At 50.0% G+C, this 22,566-nt stretch overlaps 2 protein-coding genes across 2 annotated transcripts in view; one reads left to right on the plus strand and one right to left on the minus strand.

The window, feature by feature from the left end:
* HSPG2 (heparan sulfate proteoglycan 2) overlaps positions 1-1,258 on the plus strand; it is a 111,080-nt gene extending 109,822 nt beyond the window's left edge. The window contains 1 exon segment of the mRNA XM_017886455.1: positions 28-1,258. Within this exon segment, the coding sequence (XP_017741944.1) occupies positions 28-200 (173 nt within the window). The 3' untranslated portion in view covers positions 201-1,258.
* Positions 289-10,798, minus strand: LDLRAD2 (low density lipoprotein receptor class A domain containing 2). The gene is made up of 5 exons (XM_017886477.1): positions 10,713-10,798; positions 8,096-8,521; positions 6,840-6,971; positions 1,894-2,055; positions 289-1,781 (listed from the first exon to the last, which is right to left on the minus strand). Exons 1-5 carry the CDS (start codon positions 10,792-10,794, stop codon positions 1,579-1,581), a joined length of 1,005 nt encoding a protein of 334 aa, XP_017741966.1. The 5' UTR covers positions 10,795-10,798; the 3' UTR covers positions 289-1,578.
* Positions 10,799-22,566: the final 11,768 nt, after the last annotated feature.

Consider the following 22,566-nt stretch of genomic DNA (forward strand, 5'->3'; position numbering starts at 1 on the left):
AAGCCCTGTCCTCTCACCTCCTGGCAGGCGGAGCCCCCGACGTGACCATGCTGACCGGGGGCAGGTTCTCCTCGGGCATCACAGGCTGTGTCAAGAACCTGGTGCTGCACTCGGCCCGACCCGGCGCCCTGCCCCCACAGCCCCTGGACCTGCAGCACCGCGCCCAGGCCGGGGCCAACACACGCCCCTGCCCCTCGTAGGCACCTGCCTGCCCCACACGGACTCCCGGGCCGCGCCCCAACCCGACAACGTCGAGTATATTATTATTAATATTATTATGAATTTTTGTAAGAAACTGAGGCGATGCCACGCTTTGCTGCTACCGCCCTGGGCTGGACTGGAGGTGGGCACGCCACCCCCACCCACACAGCTGGGCAAAGCCACAAGGCTGGCGGGCAAGACAGGTTTGATGGGAGTAGGCGCCTCAGAAAGCCACCAGGACTTGGGGTCAGGAACAGTGGCTGGGTGGGCCCAGAACTGCCCCACTCTCCCCTACCCACCAATGGAGGCCCCAAGATAGAGCTTGGTGGCTTGTTTCTGCAGCCCTTGGGCAGTTCTCACTCCTAGGAGAGCCAACCTCGGCTTGTAGGCTGGTGCCCCACAGCTACCTGAGACGGGCATCGCAGGAACCTCTGCCACCCACTCAGGATTGGGAATTGTCTTTAGTGCCGGCTGTGGAGCAAAAGGCAGCTCACCCCTGGGCAGGCGGTCCCCATCCCCACCAGCTCGTTTTTCAGCACCCCCACCCACCTCCCCCCAGCCCCTGGCACCTCCTCTGGCAGCCTCCCCCCCCACCACGCCCTCCTGGCCTGCATTCCCACCCCCTCCTGCCAGCACACAGCCCGGGGTCCCTCCCTCAGGGGCTGTAAGGGAAAACCCACCCCAACTCTTACCAGGAGCTGCTATAGGCAGAGCCCAGCACTGAGAGGGCCCCGCCCACCGGGCCTTGCCCACCCCAGGCCACATCCCCACTCATCTGGAAGTGAAGGCCCAGGGACTCCTCAGCCGCTGCTGGTGCCCAGGAAGAGCTAGTGCCTTGGGTGGGGGAAAGCCGGACTCACAACTGGGAGAGAGAGGAGAGGGATATGACCACCGACCACCCTGCCCCATCTGCGGGAGCCTGAAGATCCAGCTCGAGTGCCATCCTGCCAGTGGCTCCCAGACTGTGGGGTTGGGACGCCTGGCCTCAGTGTCCTAGAAGGGACCCTCCTGTGGTCTTTGTCTTGATTTTTCTTAATAAACGGTGCTATCCCCGCCAGGGGCCTCCCGTGTCTTTGATGAGGGCTTCAGTCAGTGGAGTCTGTGGATGGGGCAGAGCAGGGCAGGTGAGATCTGGGGGTGAAGCAAGGTGTTTTGGGATCAGTGAGGCTCCCAGATCCCCAACCCTGTGAGGCAGGAATCGTCCTCCTATTTTCTGGAGGGGCAGCTGAGTCTCAGAGGGTTAGGAGGCCTGTCCAACATCAGACAGAGAGCCAGGTTAGAACCCGAAGAGTCTGTCTGACCCCAGAGCCTAGTCTCATTCCCGTGTGCCCAAAGCCCTCTAGGGATCGCCTCCCTGACCCTGGAAGGCTGGGCCACTCAGCTGCCGCCCCCTGGGGAGACCTGGCTGGGACATGGGTAGCAAATGGCAGAGGCTGTGCTGCAGCGGAGGCAGAGGCCACAGGCACCAGGTTGCCAGGCCAGCCAGCTAGGAGAGCAACAGCACCAGAGGAGGCCCATGAGGAGGCCAGCAGAAGCCAGGAGCATCGAGGAGACCAGCGCCACCCCTCGGAGCTGGGGGCCTGTGGGAGGAGAAAGTCCACTCAGGCCTTGGCCTGGGCCCACTGCCCCGTCTCCATCACCTGGAGAGGGACAGGTGTGATTTTGGTGGGGAGAGTAGGAGCAGGGTGTAACCTTCCAAAGCTGCGTCCTGCCTCGTGGGGTCCCTGCCTGCTGGGGGACTCCTCTCAGCTGTAATCCGGAGGGATCCTGCAGACCCAAGAGCTGGAGAGGGAGTCAGAGATCTGGAGGTGTGGTCGTCTGTACTTCCTGTCTCGCTGGGCACCGGAGAGGGACCTACGTGGGAAAGAACAGAACTAGCACACTGAGAACTGCCCTTTCTGGGGCACTTGTGTGTTTCATTCAGTCCTCACAAGACTTCCCTGAGTCTGTCACTCTTTGTGTTTCCATTTTACAGAGAGGTTGTCACTTGCCAAGGTCACTTAGCTGGAAGTGATAGGAGGACTTGAATTCACACGGTCTGGCTCCAGGGCCTAGGGTCTATGAGTGGAGCTACTTCTCAAGGAAGAGGGTGTACATGTACTGAGCATTGAGGCAGGGTCTCAGTCTGTCACCCAGGCTGGAATCCAGTGGCGCGTCACCACTCACTGCAACTTCTGCCTCCCAGTCTCAAGCGATCCTCCCAGCTCAGCCTCCTGAGTAGCTGGGACTACCAGCACGTGCCACCACACCTGGCTAATTTTTTTATTTTTTGTAGAGACAGGATCTCACTATGTTGCCCAAGCTGGTCTCGACTCCTGAGCTCAAGCGATCCACCTGCCTTAGACTCCCAAAATGCTGGGATTACAGGCGTGAGCCACCGTGCCCAGCCGTGAGCATTTTCTGTACATCAAGCACCACACTCTGTGCTGGGCCCTTTACCTATGTATGCGGCTTACAGTTTACGACAACTCTGAAGGGTGAGGTTTATCCCCATTTCACAGATAAGGAAACTGAGCCATAGAGGTTCATTCTTCCATTCATTTGACTAGTATTTCTTGAGCATCTCCTATGCCCCAGGCATGGCTCTAGCAACTGGGGGATACAACCATAAGCACATGACAAATATGTCTTCATGGAACTGGGAGTTTAGTGTGGGGAGAAACAAAACACGTGAATAGAATTTCAGTCCAAAGGAGACACGTGCTAGTGAGAAAAATTACTCATGTTGGTGGGGGCAGGGCTGCTGCTTTTCTTACTGTGGCAAAGCACATAACATTTACCATTTAACCATGGTTAGGGGTGCAGTTCAGTGGCATTAAATATATTCTGATAGGGTTTGGATCTGTGTTCCCACCCAAATCACAGGTCAAATTGTAATTCCCAGTGTTGGAGGTGGGGCCTGGTGGGAGGTGATTGGATCATGGGGATGGATTTCTCGTGAATAGTTTAGTACCAACCCCTTGGTGCTGTTCTCATGACAGTGAGTTCTTGCAAGATCTGGTTGTTTAAAAGTGTGCAATGCCTCCCCACTCTCTCTCTCCTACTCTGGCTGCACCTGCTCCCCTCGTCTTCTGCCAAGATTGTAAGTTTCCTGAGGCGTAAGGTTCCTGAGGCATCCCCAGATGCTAAGCAGATGCCAGCATCATGCTTCCTGTACAACCTGCAGAACTGTGAGACAATTAAACCTCTTTTCTTTATAAATTACCCAGTCTCTGGTGTTTTTTTATAGCAATGCGAGGACAGACTAATACACATTCACACTGGGCAGCCATCACTGGCGTCCATCTCCAGAACTTTGCATCTGCCCAAACTAAAACTCCATCAATTCCATTAACTCCATATCCTCCTTGTCCCCACCTCCCCAGCCCCTGGTGACCATGGCTCTACTTCCTGTCTCTGTGATTTTGACTATTCTAATATGCATATTAGACTATAATAATATATTAACAGTTATTAATAATATAACTTTTTTTTTTTTTTTTTTTTTTTGAGGAGGAGGAGTTTTGCTCTTGTTGCCCAGGCTGGAGTGCAATGGAGTAATCTTGGCTCACCGCAACCTATGCCTCCTGGGTTCAAGCGATTCTCCTGCCTCAGCCTCCCAAGTAGCTGGGACTACAGGCATGTGCCACCATGCCCGGCTAATTTTGTATTTTTAGTACAAATGGGGTTTCTCCATGTTGGTCAGGCTGGTCTCTACCTCCCGACTACAGGTGATCCGCCCATCTTGGCCTCCCAAAGTGCTGGGATTACAGGCACAAGCCACTGCACTTGGCCAGGGTTGCTATTTTTATATAAAGGAGTCAGGGAAGAAGTTAACTAGAGACCCACCAGGAAGCAAAAGAATGAGCTTGCAATGCAGATCTCAGAAGAAAAGTCTGGTAGAGGACACAGCTACTACAAAGGCCAGAACAAGGCTGGAGTGTGGAGAGGAGGCAGGGCCAGGGAGGAGGTGGGGCCAGGGAGGAGGCAGGGCCGGGAAAGAAGAGGCGGGGCCAGGAAATAAGGGGCAGGGCCATATCGTGCAGGGCTTTCCAGCCTGAGGGAGGCTTTGCCTTTGCTGAGCGAGATGAGGGTTTTGAGCAGGAGAGTGACATAACCTGATTTACTGCTTTAAAAGGTTCCTCTGGCGGGGAAGCATAACTCCCCACTCAAGTGGGCTATATATAGTGACTTCCCAAGAATACAGTGGGGAAAGATGGGGCCAAAAGTAACAGTGGAGAAATCAAGCAGACATGACTTCAGCCAGGCGGTCAAGGTCAGCGTCAACCACCACCCAACACCAAAGTCATGCTGGGCGTGTGTACCTTTGATATGATGTGATAAAGATGGCATTTCACTTCTGTGAACTGTAACTCCAGTCTTATGAGAAAAGTACCAAATAAATCCCAATAGTGGGGCATCTTACAAAATCCCTGAGCAGTACTCACAACTGTCAAGGTCATCAAAAACCAGGAAATCCTGAGAAACTGCCACTGCCAAGGGGAGCCTAAAGAGGCATGATGACTATTAATGAACATAACATGAGGCTGGGCGCGGAGGCTCACGCCTGTAATCCCAGCACTTTGGGAGGCCAAGGCGGGTGGATCACTTGAGGTCAGGAGTTAGACCAGCCTGGCCAACATGGTGAAACCCCGTCTCTATTAAAAATACAAAAATTAGCTGGGCGTGGTGGTGTGCGCCTGTAATCCCAGCTACATGGGAGGCTGAGGCAGGAGAACTGCTTGAACCCGGGAGGCGGAGGTTGCAGTGAGCCGAGATCATGCCACTGCAGTCTATCTAGCCTAGGCAACAGAGCAAGACTCTATCTGAAAAAAAGTAATAAAATAAATAAATAAATAAGTGTAACATGAGAAGCTGAATGGGATCCTGGGACAGAAAAAGGACATTAGGCAAAAACTAGGGAAAACTGAATAAACTGTGGACTTTAGTTAATATTGCTTCATTAATTAAAACAAATGTCTCATACTAATGTAAAACGTCAATAATAGCACCCAAACTGAGTGCTGGGTATATGAGAATTTTCTGTACTATCTTCTCAATTTTTTTGTAAATCTAACACTGCCCTGAGAAATGAAGTTCATGCAATCCCAGCACTTTGGGAGGCCAAGGCAGGAAGATCACTTGAGCCCAGGAGTTCCAGACTAGCCCTTGCAAAATAGTGAGACCTCATCTCTACAAAAACCACAAAAATTAGCTGGGCATGGCAGCGTACGGTGTAGTCCCAGCTGCTCTGGAGGCTGAGGTGGGAGGAACACCTGAGTCCAGGAAGCAGAGGTTGCAGTGAGCCGAGATGGCGCCACAGCACTCCAGCCTGGATAATAGAATGAGACCCTATCTCAAAACAATAAATAAATAAATAAACAAGTTCATTTGAAAGAAAAAGAAAAAGAAGCCTCCCCGAGGCTTCCACGGGAAGAACATGCTGTCAGAGGCAAAGGACAGAAGGAGGGAGACCAGTTCAGAGGTTATTAGAACAACCCAGACGAGAACTGGTGGTGGCTCAAACCAGGTGATGGCAGAGCAGGTGTGAGAAGGGTCAGAGTCTGGAGAGCTTTCCAAGGACTTGTCGCTGGCTTGGTTATGGGTTATAGGCTATGGGTTAAGTGGGGAGTAAAAGATGGCTCAGTGTGAGGCCTGGGCATCTGGAATGTGAAGCTGCTGCTCAGTGAGAAGGAAGCAGGATGCAGGGAGGGCTGTGGACCAGGAGTCCAGTGTGGGGCAAGTTAAGTTTGAGATTTCACCTATACATCCACGCAGAGATGCTGAGCAGGGAGAAGGTTATGTAGCTGAAGTTCAAAGACAAGTCCCGTTGGTGATACAATATAAACGAGATCCACAAGGGAATGAGCCTGGATGGAGGACAACTGGACATAGGACCTGGGTCTCATGGCACAAAGCAGACAGCATCAGGGAAATGACCAGGAACCTGCAAAGATGGCTGAGCGGGGGATGGGGAAGCTAAGTATGTGGGGTTCTGGGAAACTGTGTTTCACCCCTGTTCAACTGCACCTGGCAGCCCTACCTCCATCCCACTCCTAATTGGGTGTGGTGGGCAGATGGGACATCTCTAGATCCCCAGGAAGGTTATTCCTGGGTGATTTATTCTGGTCCCTTCCACTAACCCTAGCCCTCCTATCCCACTCCCCTGTCTACAGATATCATTCCTGCTCATTTTACTCACTGGCTTTATGACCTTGGGCAAGTCACTTCTCTCTAGGCCTCAGTTTCCCGATCTGTAAAGCGTGGGAGTCAGACTGGATTGATGGTTTTCAAATTATGTCTTGAGAGTGACACTCAGGGCCCTCAGAGAGACATCAGGCAGCCAGAGCCCCAGGACCGCCATCCAGTGAAGCAGAGGATATCTCCTTTGAATGTCTTGGGCCTCCGTGCCAGGTCCCATTTAGCAAAAGTTTCCACCACTAAAGCATCATTTGGAATCTGCCGGATGAGATACATCTGCAGCGTAGCTCTCTGCCTGACTGCTCTGCCCCTCCAGCCCTTGGCCTAAGCCAATTCCACACTTCCGCTTTCCTCTCTCCTGCCTCCCCACTCGGGCCCTGCCCTAGGGAAGGGGAGTTACAGCCAGCCAGGCTTCCTTCCAGCTGTTCGGTAGGGCCCAGTCTGCACCACGCACTGACCTCTGCAGTCAGCTGGTGACCAGGAGCCCTGGTCACTGCCGTCGCCACAGTTGTCCATGCCCCAGGGGTCACACACGAGGCTTGAGGGGATGCACCTGCCATTCTGGCAGCGGAAGTAGGCACCACAAGGTCCTGAGGCCAGAAGCGGAAGCCTGAGGTGAGGATCCTGGTCCGGCCCACGACACAGCAGGGTGTGTGGTCCCATGGTGACAGTGTGGGGGTGTGGGCAGGAGATAGGTGCTGTCGAGGATGCGGATGAGAGCATGGATGAGTGTTTCAGGGGGAGAAGGGTGGAGGATGGCAGCTAACACGTACTGACTTCCTCTTCTGTGCCAGGCGCAGCTGTAAATACTTCATATCCTGGCTCATTGAGGCCCCACAATACCCTTATGGGGCAAGTACTGTTATTAATTTTATTATTTTTAGTTATTATATTTTTTAAAATATTTTTTGTTGTTGTTTTAGGCAGGGCTCTCTCTGTCACTCAGGCTGGTCTTGAACTCCTGAACTCAAGTGATCCTCATGCCTTGACCTCCCAAAGTGCTGGGATTACAGGCGTAAGCCAGGCCTCCAGTCGGGTGAGTATTATTAATTGCAGTTCCAAGAGGCCCCTTTCCTGGCTTGAGTTGGTTTCTGCTGCCTACAGGCCTGGAGAGTCCTGACCACACCCTTCTCAAACATCTGAAGGGCTGACCCAGCGCACAGCAGCCAGCATGTGGCATGAGAGCGTGGGAGCTGTGTGTAAGCGTGCAAAGTGGTACTGTGTGCATATGAGGTGTGTGATAATGGTGAGTGTGCAGCGTGAGGCGTGTGCTGCAGTGAGTGAAATGCATGAGTGTGGAGTGTGTGGGGGCGATGAGGTGCGTGGGTTGTGTGTATGTGACGTGTGTGTGGATGTCAGAGTGTGAGGTGTGTACATGTGTGGGAGTTGTGTGTGAGTGTGTGTGGGGAGGAAGTTGTGTGTGTGTGTGTGTATGTGTGTGTGCACTTGGGCTGGTAGGACAGTCTGGCACACACATCCACAGTAGCCAGATTTAGATGGTTGACTCTTAAGATCCGGGAGGTCCCTTATTGTGACCCTGCCACACTAGCCACCACCTTCTTCCCTCCCTTTGGACCCAGTCCCTGCCATCTTGTGCTCTGGGCGCTCGCGCCATTCCCCTGTTGGCAGCAGCCCTCACCGGGGCCCCCACTGTGGCCCCAGTCCCGCATGGCCTCTGCATAGGGCCCCGTCCCGGCCTTCAGCCTCAGCTCACCCAGACGGAAAGAGGTGCCTTCGCCCACGAAGTCCACGCGGGGCTGGCGGCCTCTCGTGACCAGGCGCAGGCCTAGGAAGGGTCCGGAGGATGCCACGGGGACCGGGATGGTCAGGCCGCAGAGGGCGGACCCCAGGGGCCAGGGCGCCCCCGGCGGGCCCTCGTAGAACTGCAGGTAGGAGCCGGAGGCGCACTGGCCGGCCGGGGCCGGGGAGGAGGTGTTGAGCGCCAGGGGCGCGGGGGTCAGGCTGTAGACCAGGAAGAAGCGGAACTGGAAGCGGATCCGGTCGCCGGGGGCCGCCGCCTGCACCCAGAGCCAGCAGTCCGTGTCCGGAGCCACGAAGTAGAACCTGAGCGAGGCGGCATGCGAGCGCAGCAGCAGCCCGTCTCCCTGCCACGTCTGCCCGCACATGTCCGCCAGGTCGGCTGCAGCGGAAGGCACGGATGCTGGAGCTGCACGGCGCGACCCCGAACTCGACTCTGCCCCCTGCCCGCTGTGTGATCCACTCGCCCTCTCTGAGCCTGTTTCCTTATCGGTAAGATGGGGATGATTAAGCAATCTCAGAATGATTGTGAGGACTAAATGATTTAATTTAATTTAATTCAACTCTACAATCCCTTATTCAAAACCCTAAGATGCGGGGCCGAGCACGGTGGCTCACGCCAGTAATCCCAGCACTTTGGAGGCCAAGGCGAGTGGCTCACCGGAGTTTGAGACCAGCCAGGCCACTGTGGTGAAACCCCGTCTCTACAAAAAATTAGCCGGACGTGGTGGCACGCACCTGTAATCCCAACTATTTGAGAGGCTGAGGCAGGAGAATTTCTTGAACTTGGGAGGCGGAGGTTGCAGTGAGCCGAGATCAAGCCACTGCACTCCAGCCTGGGCAACACAGCAAGACTCCATCACAAAAAAAAAAGAAAAGAAAAAAGAAAGAAAAAAAGGAGAGCTGTGTGTTAAGGAGCCCCTTTTCTTCCTGCTTTTGAAAGTTGCTGACTGAGGATGAGGATGGGATGTCCAGAGCTGCAGCAGCCATTTTGCAAAGATGAGGTCAGAGCATTTCAGAGGAACAGTGACATTGTTGAGCCGTTGAGTTAACCATCTCTGGAATTACCTATGACCACTCTTAAGTGAAACAGCAAATATCCTACCATTTAAGCCCCATTTAGTTTGTTGTCTGTTACTTACAGCCCAAAATATCCTCACTGGTACAGGGTTATTGTGAGGATTAAATGAGATGATGTGTAAGTACTCAAAGTAGCCCTGATTTCTGTAAGGACAGAGAGAAAAGAGTAGGTGGGTTTTCTGGTGCAAGATAGGGACCAGTGGGTGCTTGAGGACCAGTCAGGATGAGGGTCTTCGAAGAAAAAATTCTTCACCAGAGCTCAGGATGTGAAGCACTTTCCAATGTTTGGTATTTCTCTGCTAAAGCCAGAGCCTACCCTAAAGGTACACAGGACAGGCATGGAGTTTAGAGAGTAAGCGAATTGGGTACCCCCTTTTTTTTTTTTTTTTTTTATGAGACGGATCGCTCTCTCCTGTGCCAGGCCTGGAGTGCAGTGGTGGGCAATCTCGGCTCAACTGCAGGGGCGCTCAAACTCCCTGGTTTTGCAAGCGATGTCTCTACTGCCCAGCTCGCCAAAGTAGCTGGGATTACAGGGCATGATGCCACCATGCCAGCTAATTTTTTCGTATTTTTTTTTTTTTTTTTTTTGAGACGGTAGTTCCTGCGCTCTTGATCGGCCCAGGCTGGAGTGCAGCTGCCCGGATCTCAGCTCACTGCAAGGCTCTGCCTCCCCGGGTTTATGGCCATTCTCCTGCCTCAGCCTCCCAAGTAGCTGGGACTACAGGCGCCCACCACCTTGCCCGGCTAGTTTTTTGTATTTTTTAGTAGAGACGGGGTTTCACCATGTTAGCCAGGATGGTCTCGATCTCCTGACCTCGTGATCCGCCCGTCTCGGCCTCCCAAAGTGCTGGGATTACAGGCTTGAGCCACCGCGCCCGGCCAGTTTTGTATTTTAGTAGAGATGGGGGTTTCACCATGTTGGCCAGGCTGGTCTCGAACTCCTGACCTCCTGATTTACCCGCCTTAGCATCACACAGTGCCGGGATTACAGGTGTGAGCCACCATGCCCGGCCAGGAATTGGGCATCTTTTATGTGCCAGGCATTGTGAAGTGTCTTGCATGGCTTATCTCATCTTATATGCACAATAATCATTGCCTTTAAGGGCAAGGGCCTATTATTTTCATTTTACTGCCAAAGAAATTCAGACAGAGAGTTGAAACAATGATCTTAAAGGTACAAACAGAAGAAGTGGCAGAGTGTGTAAATGCAGCTTCTCTGAATCCAAAGCCTACAGAGTTTTGCAAAGCAGGCCCTGAGGGCTGTCCTGCCCGCTCCCAGACTCCTGCTTCTAGGTGACTGGGAAGTCCAGCCTTCCAGAAGGCTTAGGGTTGGACTTGGGGATGCCAAGCAAGACCGGACACAGTTTCCCAGCCTCCTCCAACTCACAAGGTCTCAGCCCAGCAAGACGAGTGCTGACTGGGGAGACACAGTCTCTAAGGATGGTGGGGGCCCAAGTCTTCTGGGTACCCCAACCAAGCCCCCTCATACTTACCTGTCTCCAAAGCAGTTGCAGTCAGGGTGGCTGCCCCCAGCAAGAGCAACCTTTGGGGCAACTGCGGAAGACAAGCCTCCATCCAGGCTCTGCTGTGCCTAGCAATAGGGCAGACCCACAGAATCTTCAGCTTGGGGTTTCTGGGGAGACTGGGGTATGGGGCCTGGTCAGGCCAGCAGGGAGGCTGGTGGGACACAAGGAGAAGAAGGAGGCAAGTCCTCCAGCCCCCTGGTCTCTTCACTATGATCTTCGTGCTCCGCCTTCCAGATCCTCCTCCTGTGGTTCAGAACCGTGTCCAGGGGTTGCCATGGAGATTTGGGGCCAGGGCTAGAGCCTGGGGAGAGGAGGCAGGGAGGAGATCTGCTCCCCTTCTGCCAGACAGGAACCAGGAAACTCAGATCCGGTTCAGCCACAGGGCTTCTGGGAGGACCCGCAGGAAGCCAGATGTGCTACCTTCCTAGATCAGTTGTCACCTTAGAGACTGAGCTTCAGGGAGGTCCAGGACACCAAAGGAGCCTCTCCGAGGGCCTAGAGAGCAGCAGGCAGCAAAGGAGTACTGGACCAGGAGTCTGCTCTATTACTAACAAGCCATTCCTGCCTCAGGGCCTTTGCACTCATAGATCCCTCTGTCTGGAGTGTTCTCCCCCCATAGCAGTGCACGGTTGACTTCTTCAGGTCACAGCTTGTGGCTCATATGACACCTCCACAGACCACACTCTCCTGACCACCTCTCCATCTAAATTAACACTCTCTCTCTCCTTGTCACTCAGTCACATCTCAAATGTATCATCCCAGCACTTCTGGAATGGTTTTGCTTATTCATTTCTTGTTGTATATATTGCCCACTGGTCTCCACTAAAATTATATTCCATGAGTATCTTGTTTACCTCTGAACCCTTATGTCATAGCACAGTCACTAGCACAAGGCAGGCACCCAGGAAATAATGAAAGAATAAGTGTGTGACATTAAACAAATGACCCCTTTTTCTGGATTTTACTTCCCCATGTGTAAAATTAATACCCTGGACTAATTCAGACTTTTTCAAAACATGTTATTAGTAGAACAATTTTTTTTCAAAAGGTATCTTACAAGGAACCTTAATCTAAAAACTGAAGCTTTTCGAGCCCTGGCATCCTTCTCTGGAAAATGGGATAATGATCATTCCAACCACATAGTTACATTGTAAGAATTAAGTAACTTGGCCCAGCGTGGTGGCTCATGTCTGTAATCCCAGCACTTTGGGAGGCCGAGGTGGATGGATCACAAGGTCAGGAGTTCAAGGCCAGCCTGGCCAACATAGTGAAACCCCATCTCTACTAAAAATACAAAAAAAAATTAGCTGGGCATGGTGGCATGTGCCTGTAGTCCCAGCTACTCGGGAGGCTGAGGCAGGAGAATCGCTTGAATCCGGGAGGCAGAGGTTGCAGTGAGCCGAGATTGCGCCATTGCACTCCAGCCTGGGCAACAGAGTGAGACTTCATCTCAAAAAAACAAAAAAAAAAAAAAAAAAAAAAAAAAGAATTAAGTAACTTGATACAAGTGGGGTACTTGGAATAGTGTCTATCATGTAGTAAAGTATCCAATGTATGTCAGCTTGAATGATGATCATTAATGTCATCATTATTATTTAAACAGAGGTTTCAAGTGTGGGCGAGGGGAGGAGCTAAGCAGCCCAAATTGGCAGTGCCTGAGACACCACCTCAAAATCCCAGGAATCCATGAGAAGGTTAAAACCTTTGGACCTGGCCGGGCACAGTGGCTCACACCTATAATCCCATCACTTTGGGAGGCCAAGGCAGGCGGATCACCTGAGATTGGGAATTCGAGACCAGCCTAGCCAACATGGTGAAACCCCATCTCTACTATAAATACAAATATCAGCCGGGTGTTGTGGCACATGCCAGTAATCCCAGCTACTCAGGAGGCTGAGGCACAAGAATCGCTTGAACCCAGGAGGCGGAGGTTGCGGTGAGCCGAGATCGCACCACTGCACTCCAACCTGGGCGATAAAGTAAAACAAAACAAAACAAAAACAAAACAAACAAACAAAAAACACCTCTGGACCTATTATTCCCTTACAGCTCTCCCTCCTGAAGCGGTCATTTGATGTAACCTTGATTTCCTACAGTGTATGATGTCCAAATCTGTGCCCCTGGGGGACTCCGAGAAGATTCAAATCTTCCCTCAGCAAGAATGAATTTATCATGAAGCCCTCTGAAGCTTAAACTTTAGAACTCATCACTTGCATGGGATTATATGTTTTGTTTGTTTGTTTGTTTTTTGAGATGAGTCTCACTCTGTCGCCCAGGCTGGAGTGCAGTGGCATGATCTCAGCTCACTTCAACCTCCCAGGCTGGAGTGCAGTGGCATGATCTCAGCTCACTTCAACCTCCCAGGCTGGAGTGCAGTGGTGCGATATCAGCTCACTCCTACCTCCCAGGCTGGAGTGCGGTGGCACAATATCAGTTCACTGCAACCTCTGCTTCCCGGGTTCAAGAGATTCTCCTACCTCAGCTTCCTGAGTAGCTGGGAGTACAGGCGCGGGCCGCCACACCCAGCTAATTTTTTATTTTTAGTAGAAACGGGGTTTCATCATGTTGGTCAGGCTGGTCTCGAACTCCGGACCTCAGGTGATTCGCCCACCTCGGCGTCCCGGAGTGCTGGGATTACAGGAGTGAGCCACCGCGCCCAGCTGGGATTATATGTTTTTATAAAATTTGCAAAAGTAAGAATGGTTATAAACTTTCGGTTTTGCAAGATGAAAATGTTTGAGAGATCTGTTGCACAGTAACGTGAAAATACTTAACACTCCTGAACTGTACACTTAGAATGGCTAAGACAAGCCAGGTGCAAGGCTCATACCTTTAATCTCAACACCTTGGGAGCCTAAGGCGAGAGGATCACTTGAAACCAGGAGTTCAAGACCAACCTGGGCCTGTAATCCCAGCACTTTGGGAAGCCAAGGCAGGCAGGTCACCTGAGGTCAGGAGTTCGACAGCAGCCTGGCCAACATGGTGAAGCCCAGTCTCGACAAAAAATACAAAAATTAGCCAGGCGTGGTGGCACTCACCTGTAATCCCAGCTACTCAGGAGGCTGAGGCAGGAGAATCCCTTGAACCCAGGAGGCAGAGGTTGAGCCAAGATGAGCCACTGCACTCCAGCTTGGGCGACAGAGTGAGACTCCATCTCAAAAACAAAAACAAAAAAAGACCAACCTGGGCAACACAGCGAAACCCTGTCTCTACAAAAAATTAAAGTTAAAATTTAAAAATTAGGTGGTGCCTATACTCCTAGCTGTACTGTAGTTACTCAGGAGGCTAAGGCAGAAGGATCACTTGAGCCCAGAAGCTTGAGGTTACAGTGAGCTATGATCATGACATTGCACTCCAACCTAGGCAATAGAGCAGACCCTATCTCAAAAAAAATGGTTCAGATAGTTAAGTTTTGTTATGTATTTTCTTGCCATAATTTTTTAAAATTTTGCAAACATAAGGGGTACATGTTCTCAGGGCCTCTTGATACTGTGCCTCAAGCCAATTAAAATTTTTTAAAAATAAAAATAGGGTCAGGCCAGGCGCGGTGGCTCAAGCCTGTAATCCCAGCACTTTGGGAGGCCGAGGTGGGCGGATCACGAGGTCAGGAGATCGAGACCATCCTGGCTAACACAGTGAAACCCCATCTCTACTAAAATACAAAAAAATTAGCCGGGCGTAGTGGCGGGCACCTGTAGTCCCAGCTACTCGGGAGGCTGAGGCAGGAGAATGGCGTAAACCCGGGAGGCGGAGCTTGCAGTGAGCCGAGTCGGTGCCACTGCACTCCAGCCTGGGGGCAGAGCGAGACACCGTCTCAAAAAAAAATAAATAAATAAATAAATAAAAATAAAAATAAAAATAAAAATAGGGTCAGGAGTGGTGGCTCACTCCTGTAATCCCAGGACTTTGGGGAGGCCAAAGTGGGTGGATCACTTGAGGTCAGGAATTCAAGACCAGCCTGGCCAACCTGGTGAAATCCCATCTCTACTAAAAATACAAAAATCAGCTGAGCATGGCCGGGTACGGTGGCTCACACCTGTAATCCCAGAACTTTGGGAAGCCAAGGCAGGCAGATTGCCTGAGGTCAGGAGTTCGAGACCAGTCTGACCAACATGATGAAACCTTGTCTCTACTAAAAATACAAAAATTAGCCAGGCATGGTGGTCGGTGCCTGTAATCCCAGCTACTTGGGAGGCTGAGGCAGGATAATTGCTTGAACCCGGGAGGCGGAGGTTGCAGTGAGCTGAGACTGGGCCATTGCACTCCAACCTGGGTGATAGAATTAGACTCCGTCTCAAAAAAAAAAAAAAATTTAACTGGGTGTGGTGGCAGGTGCCTGTAATCCCAGCTACTTGGGAGGCTGAGGCAGGAGAATCACTTGAACCCAGGAGGCGGAGGTTGCAGTGAGCCAAGATAGCGCCATTGCACTCCAGCCTGGGAGACAGAGCAAGACTCTGTATCAAAAAAATAAATTAATTAATTAAATCAAAAATGTAAAAAATAAAAATAGGCCATGTGCGGTGGCTCACACGTGTAAACCCAGCCCTTTGGGAGGCCGAGACAAGCAGATCACCTGAGGTCAGGAGTTTGAGACAAGCCTGGCCAACGTGGTAAAACCCCATCTCTACTAAAAATACAAAAACTAGCAGGTGTGGTGGTGTGCACGTGGATTCCCAGCTACTTGGGAGGCTGAGGCAGGAGAATTGCTTGAAGGCAGGAGAATTGCTTGAACCCAGGAGGCGGAGGTTGCAGTGAGCCGAGGTTGCACCATTGCACTTCAGCCTGGGTGACAGAGTGAGACTCCGTCTCAAAAAAATAAAACTAAGTAAATTAAAATAAAAATGTTGCAAACATAAGATATTTTAACCATAGTTAGTTCAGACTTTTTTCTCTTTCCACTCCCAAACTCTCCTTCATCACACCTCACTTTATATCAGGTGGCCACAGGTGTTTTGAAATCCGGCTAGGGAGAGGCTGATTTGGGTTTAGGGCTGGGGGTGAGTATATTTATGGGATTCTGGCCCCTGCGGGTATAGTTATATTCTTGCTAGGTGCTCCAGGTGGCATTCGGGAATATTCCTAATGCCACTGTGCTGTCTTCCTGAGTGTTGTGCTCTGAAGGTGCTGAATCACAGATTCTATGATGCCCAGCCCCAGGAGTACAAGGGCATTGTAAGAGAAATAAAATTTGAAATGCACGAAGCCAGAAATAGTGTGTGGAAAATCCTTCCAAATACACAGCTCACATATGTAAGATATTTTATAGCAGTTGCTCCAAATGTAACAATCATTAAGAGTGAAATAATCTTACCAACGATGAATTGCAAAGCTGAAGGAAAATAATTCCTAAACTATCACTAACAAAAAACTAATTTTGATCAATCATGGTAGAGGAAAGGCTGAATTATCCTTCCAGTCCTGCTATAAAAATATCCTGGCCAGGCGCAGTGGCTCACACCTATAATCCCAGCCCTTTGGGAGGCCGAGGCGGGCAGATCGCGAGGTCAGGAGTTTGAGACCAGTCTAGCCAATATGATGAAACCCCGTTTCTACTAAAAATACAAAAAATAGCTGGGCGTAGTGGCAGGTGCCTGTAATCCCAGCAACTCAGGAATCTGGGGCAGGAGAATCATTTGAACCTGGGAGACGGAAGTTGCAGTGAGCCGAGATCGTACCATTACACTCCAGCCTGGGCAACAGGGCGAGACTGCCTCTCAAAAACAAACAAAAAATCCTACTGCCCTGGCACAATCGTTCATGCTTGTAATCCCAACACTTTGGGAGGTGGAAGTGGGAGGATCGCTTGAGGCTAGGAGTTCGGGACCAGCCTGGGCAATACAGTGACCAAACCCCATCTCTACAAAAAACATAAAAATTAACCAGGCATGGAGGCATGCATCTGTAGTCCCAGCTACTTGGGAGGCTGCAGCAGGAAGATTGCTTGAGCCCTGGGGTTCAAGGCTGCAGTGAGCTATGATCGTTCCACTGCACTCCACCCTGGGCAACAGAGCAAGACTCCATCTAGCAAAAAAAATAGAGAAAATATCATACAGTTGCTGTCACATAAAGAACCAAAAAGTGTGCAGCCAAAAAAAAAAAAAGTAAGCAAAAAAGGCCAGGTGCTGAGTCTCACACCTGCAATCTCAGCACTTTGGGAGGCTGAGGTGGGAGGATTGCTTGAGCCCAGGAGTTCGAGATCAGCCTGGGCAGCATTGTGAGACCCTGTCTCTATTTGAAAAAAAAAAAAAGTATTAGAGAAGAATGCTAAGCAGTTAATAAAAATTTCTTATTATTTTGGATTTTATATTATTTGTCTTATTTGTCAGTTTTTTACATTTCAAAACTTGTTGGGTTTTTGTCTCATTCTAAATAAATATTCACTTTCAAATCTGATTTTTTTTTTTTTTTTTTTTGAGATGGACTCTCACTCTGTTGCCCAGGCTGGAGTGTAGTGGTACAATCTCGGCTCACTGTAGCCTCTGCCTCCTTGGTTCAATGAATTTTCCTGTCTCAGCCTCCCGAGGAGCTGGGACTACAGCTGCTTGTCACCACACTTGGCTAATTTTTGTATTTTTTGTAGAGATGGGGTTTCACCATATTGATCAGGCTGGTCTTGAACTCCTGACCTCAGGTGATCCACCCGCCTCAGCCTCCCAAAGTGCTGGGATTACGGGAATAGGCCAGCACATCTGGCCTCAAACCTGATTTTGTGTTAATAATTTCATATTTTAAAGAGGGCCCCCAAATTGTTTCTGCTTGAAGGATGCATATGAGTTTCCGTGCAGAAACTGTGCTATAATGCATTCCAAGCAGAGGACCCAGTGTGTGTCATGGTCACAGAGGAGCTCATTCTGGAAACAGGCTGGTATGGCTAAATCCTGCTGCACAGAAAAGAGGAGAGAAACAACAACAATATTAATGATAATAGGTCAAGTGAACCAAGATCATGCCACTGTACTCCAGCCTGGGCAATAGAGGGAGACCTTGTCTCAAAAACAAAACAAGGCCGGGCACGGTGGCTCACGCCTATAATCCCAGCACTTTGGGAGGCCGAGGCGGATGGATCACGAGGTCAGGAGTTCAAGACAAGCCTGGCCAAAATGGTGAAACTCTATCTCTACTAAAAATACAAAAATTAGCCAGGTGTGGTGGCAGGTGCCTGTAATCCCAGCTACTCGGGAGGCTGAGACAAAGAATTGCTTGAACCCGGGAGGTGGAGGTTGCAGTGAGCCGAGATCGCACCACTGCACTCCAACCTGGGCGACAGAGTGAGACTCCGTCTCAAAAACAAAAACAATAATAGTAACTTCCTGGCCCCTTGATCAGCCTCTGTGCTGAGATATTCCTACCTTTCATGACTGGGAACAAACACCTCGTACATCCTTACATATTTCTAGAGACTACTTCTGTTTTTCTGTTTTGTTTTGTTTTGTTGAGATGGAGTCTCACTCTGTTAACCAGGCTGTAGTGCAGTGGTGCGATCTTAGCTCACTGCAACCTCTGCCTCCCAAGATCGGCTGATCCTCCCACCTCAGCCTCCCAAGTAGCTGGAATTACAGGCATGTGCCACCTCACTCGGCCTGAGACTACTTCTTGAGTGATTACAGCATGCCAAGCACTGCCTTTAAGTTTGTCATATGCTCTATCACACATAATCTTCACAATATGTCACAATGACCCTGCAAAGAGGGCATTCTTTTAGGAACCTCATTTAAATGATGAGAAATCTGAGGTAAGGGGGTAGAGTCTTCCCCTGAGCCACACTTCCCAGACGTATGACCCTTCGGCAAGCGACCTGATTGCTCTGTGCCTCAGGTTTTTAATCTACAAAGTAGAGACAATATTGAAGTATCTTATTGGGAAGATTAAAATGGAAAAAAAATACATATACATTCATTTTTCAAATTTTACTAACCTCTGTTTTAAGCTTTGAAGAAATTTCAGGGAACAAAATAAACAAAATTTCTGGGCCAGGCATTGTGGCTCATGTCTGTAATCCCAGCACTTTGGAAGGGCAGGAGGAGAGCTTAAACTCAGAAGTTCAAGGCTACAGTGAGCTATGATTGTGCCACTGAACTCCAGCCTGGATGACAGAGCGAGACCTTGAAAAAAATAAAATAAAATTTTTCTAATGTTGTGGAACTTACATTCCAGTGGAGGATAAATGAGTAAGATGTTTGATATATTGAACAGTGATAAATACTAAAGAGAAAAAACATAAAGCATGGTTGGCAGGCATGTCAGAGGGGTGTTGACATTTTGATGGGATAGCCAGGGAAAGTCACACGGAGAGGGGTCTTTTGAGTAGAGACCAGAAAGAAGCAAGGGGCCAGTCATGCAGTTATTTGGAGAAAGAACATCCTAGGCAGAGGCAATAGCAAGTGCAAAGGCTCTGAGGCAGAAATGTGCCTGGCACAAGCAATATGTGTGGAACAAAGGCAGAGATGCAAAGAGTGATAAAGATGAGTCAGATAACGTCGGGCCCTAGAGGTCATTATAAAGACTTTGGCTTTTTCCACTGGGCGTGAGGGCTCATGCCTGTAATCCCAGCACTTTGGGAGCCCACAGCTGGTGGATCACCTGAGGTCAGGAGTTTGAGACCAGTGTGGCCAACATGGTGAAACCCCGTCTCTACTAAAAATACAAAAATTAGTTGGGTATGGTGGTGGGCACGTGTAGTCCCAGCTACTCAGGAGGCTGAGGCAGGAGAGTCACTTGAACCCAGGAGGGAGAGGTTGCAGTGGGCCAAGATCACACCACTACACTCTAGCCTGGGTGACAGGGTGAGACTCCATCTCAAAAAAAAAAAAAAAGACTGCCTTTTTCTCCAACTGAGATGAGAACTACTGGGTAAGGTCAGATGCTGCAGGACCAGATAGGAAACTATTTGAATAAGAAGTCTAGAGGTGATGATGGCCTGGACCAAGGTAGCAAGAAGTGTTCAAATTCTGGACATACTTTGAAGGTATAGTCAATAGGATTTGCTGAAGGATTGGACTTGGGGAGTGCAGGAAACAGAGGCACTAAGGTTGGCACCCAGGGTTCCAAAGTAGGCATCTGGAAGGATGGAGCTGCATAACTGAGATGGTGGGGACCGAGCGGAGCCAGCTTGGGGAGGATGAGGAGCTCAGTTTTAGACACATTTAGACTGAGATGACTGCCAGACATCCTGGTGGAGAGAGAGGACAAAGGCAACTGGATCTCCAAGTCTGGAGTTGGGGATAGGGGGAATGTGCACTGGGGATATAATTTTGGGAGTGCTCCACATATGGATGAGATGTAATGCCACAGGCATGAGCAGAAGGGAGAGGGGTTTGGTCCTATACTAACCCTTCTTCTGTGGAATCCTACTGGTACCCATGGTTCTGGAGCAAAATGCCCCCTAGAGGGCAGTCAAAGCAAATCAAAGAATGGGAACACAGCCCTGCATCCCAGCAACAGCTCCCTGGAGGCTGCAGGATGCCTCCCAGTTTAGAGGCAGGCGAGGGTGGCAGCTCTACCAAGAAGCCAAGTTCTCAGCATCGCAGGACTGAGGCCTCGGTCTCTTCAGTCTATGTTTTGGCCACTGTAGAGAAGGACAACTGCCCTGCTTGCCCGACATGCCCTTACCATTCTATAGAATAGGACCTCAAGGCCAGGTGCAGTGGCTCATGCCTGTAATCCAACACTTTGGGAGGCCGAGGCAGGTGGATCACATGAGGCTAGGAGTTCAAGACCAGCTTGACCAACATAACAAAACCCCGTCTCTACAAAAAATACAAAAATCAGCCCAGGGTGGTGGCACACATCTGTAATCCCAGCTACTCAGGAGGCTGAGGCACAAGAATCATTGAGATTGTGCCACTGCACTCCACCCTGGGCGACACAGTAAGACCCCGTCTAAAAAAAAAAAGAAAAAAGAAAAAAAAAAACAAAACAAAGAATAGGCCCTCAAGCAAGATGGTTTTATCTCTAAGGGGCTTAGATATGGGCTGATGTTTGTGCATTGAGGATATCACGTCTCATGTCACATTCTTTTTTTTTTTTTTGAGTCAGGGTTTCGCTCTTGTTGCCCAGGCTGGAGTGCAATGGCACAATCTCGGCTCACCACAACCTCCATCTCCTGGGTACAAGCGATTCTCCTGCCTCAGCCTCCCGAGTAGCTGGGATTACAGGCATGTGCCACCACACCCGGCTGATTTTTTTTGTATTTTTAGTAGAGATGGGGTTTCTCCACGTTGGTCAGGCTAGCCTTGAACTCCCAACCTCAGGTGATCCGCCTGCCTTGGCCTCCCAAAGTGCTGGGATTACAGGCGTGAGCCATCACACCCGGCCATCATGTCACATTCTTTCATGCAACATTACATTTGAGGAAGGACACTGTGGCTCACACCTGTAATCCCAGCACTTGGGAGGCCGAGGTTGGTGGATCACCTGAGGTCAGGAGTTTCAGCTAAACCCTGTCTCTACCAAAAATACAAAAATTACCCAGGCATGGTGGTTCATGCCTGTTATCCCAACTACTTGGGAGGCTGAGGCAGGAGAATGGCTTGAACCCGGGAAGCAGAGGTTGCAGTGAGCCGAGATCGCGCCACTTCCCTCCAGCCTGGGCGACACAGCGAGACTCTATCTCAAAAAAACAAAGCAAAACAAAACAAAAACCTCATTATATTTGATAAGCTATTAGTAAATAACTATTCATTGACACCAATTCCAAGCCTGCTTGCTTTGAATACTCTCACTCAAGAAAAGCTATGAGGCAAGAAAAATTATCACTCTTTATATGTAGATGAGGAAACCAAAGTCCAGAGAGATGAGGTACTTGTTTCAGATAACCCAAGAAATGGGAGGCAGGGCTAGGACTGCCCACTTCCGTGTAGCGCCAGACCCCATTCATTTTCTATTATCCCACTTTGACCTTGAGTGCTAAAGAGTCTGGCCCTGCACTCAGAGCTGCGGGGGAATGATAAAAGTCATGCTCCTGCCTTTAAGCAGGTCAGCGCTCAGCAGACAAGCAAAACAAAAGTACTCAGCATTGTAAGAGAAAAGGCTGGCCGAGCTCGGTGGCTCATGCCTGTAATCCCAGCACTTTGGGAAGCTGAGGCAGTTGGATCACTTGAGGCCAGGAATTCGAGAACAGCCTGACCAACATGGTGAAATCCTGTCTCTACTAAAAATACAAAAAATTAGCCAGGCATGGTGGTGGGTGCCTGTAATCCCAGCTACTAGGAAGGCCGAGGCAGGAGAATCAGTTGAACCCTGGAGATGGAGGTCGCAGTGAGCCAAGATCGCCCACTGCACTTGAGTACTTACTATTTGGTAAAGATTGTTTTCATGTATTGGCATATATATATATATATCCATATACAGATACATAGATAGATAGACAGATAGATAGATTTAATTTAATTTTTTTTTTTTTTGAGACAGAGTCTTACTGTGTTGCCCGGGCTGGAGTGCATGGCATGATCTTGGCTCATTGCAACCTCCACCTCCCAGGTTCAAGCAATTCTCCTGCCTCAGCCTCCCAAGTAGCTGGGATTACAAGCATGCACCACAATGCCCAGCTAATTGTTTTTTTGTATTTTTAGTAGAAATGGAGTTTCACCATGTTGGTCAGCTATTTATATATTTTTTGAGACAGTCTTGCCCTGTTGCCCAGGCTACATTGCTGTGATGCGATCACAGCTCACTGCAGCCTCTACTTCCCGGGTTCAGGTGATCCTCCCACCTCAGCCTCTCAAGCAGCTGGGACTACAGGCATGCGCCACCACCCCTGGCTAATTGTTTTGTATTTTTTTTACAGACGGGGTTTCATCGTATTAGCAGGATGGTCTCGATA

Source organism: Rhinopithecus bieti, unplaced genomic scaffold (genome assembly GCF_001698545.2).
Source record: "Rhinopithecus bieti isolate Rb0 unplaced genomic scaffold, ASM169854v2 scaffold_14826, whole genome shotgun sequence".
Lineage (NCBI taxonomy): Eukaryota > Metazoa > Chordata > Mammalia > Primates > Cercopithecidae > Rhinopithecus > Rhinopithecus bieti.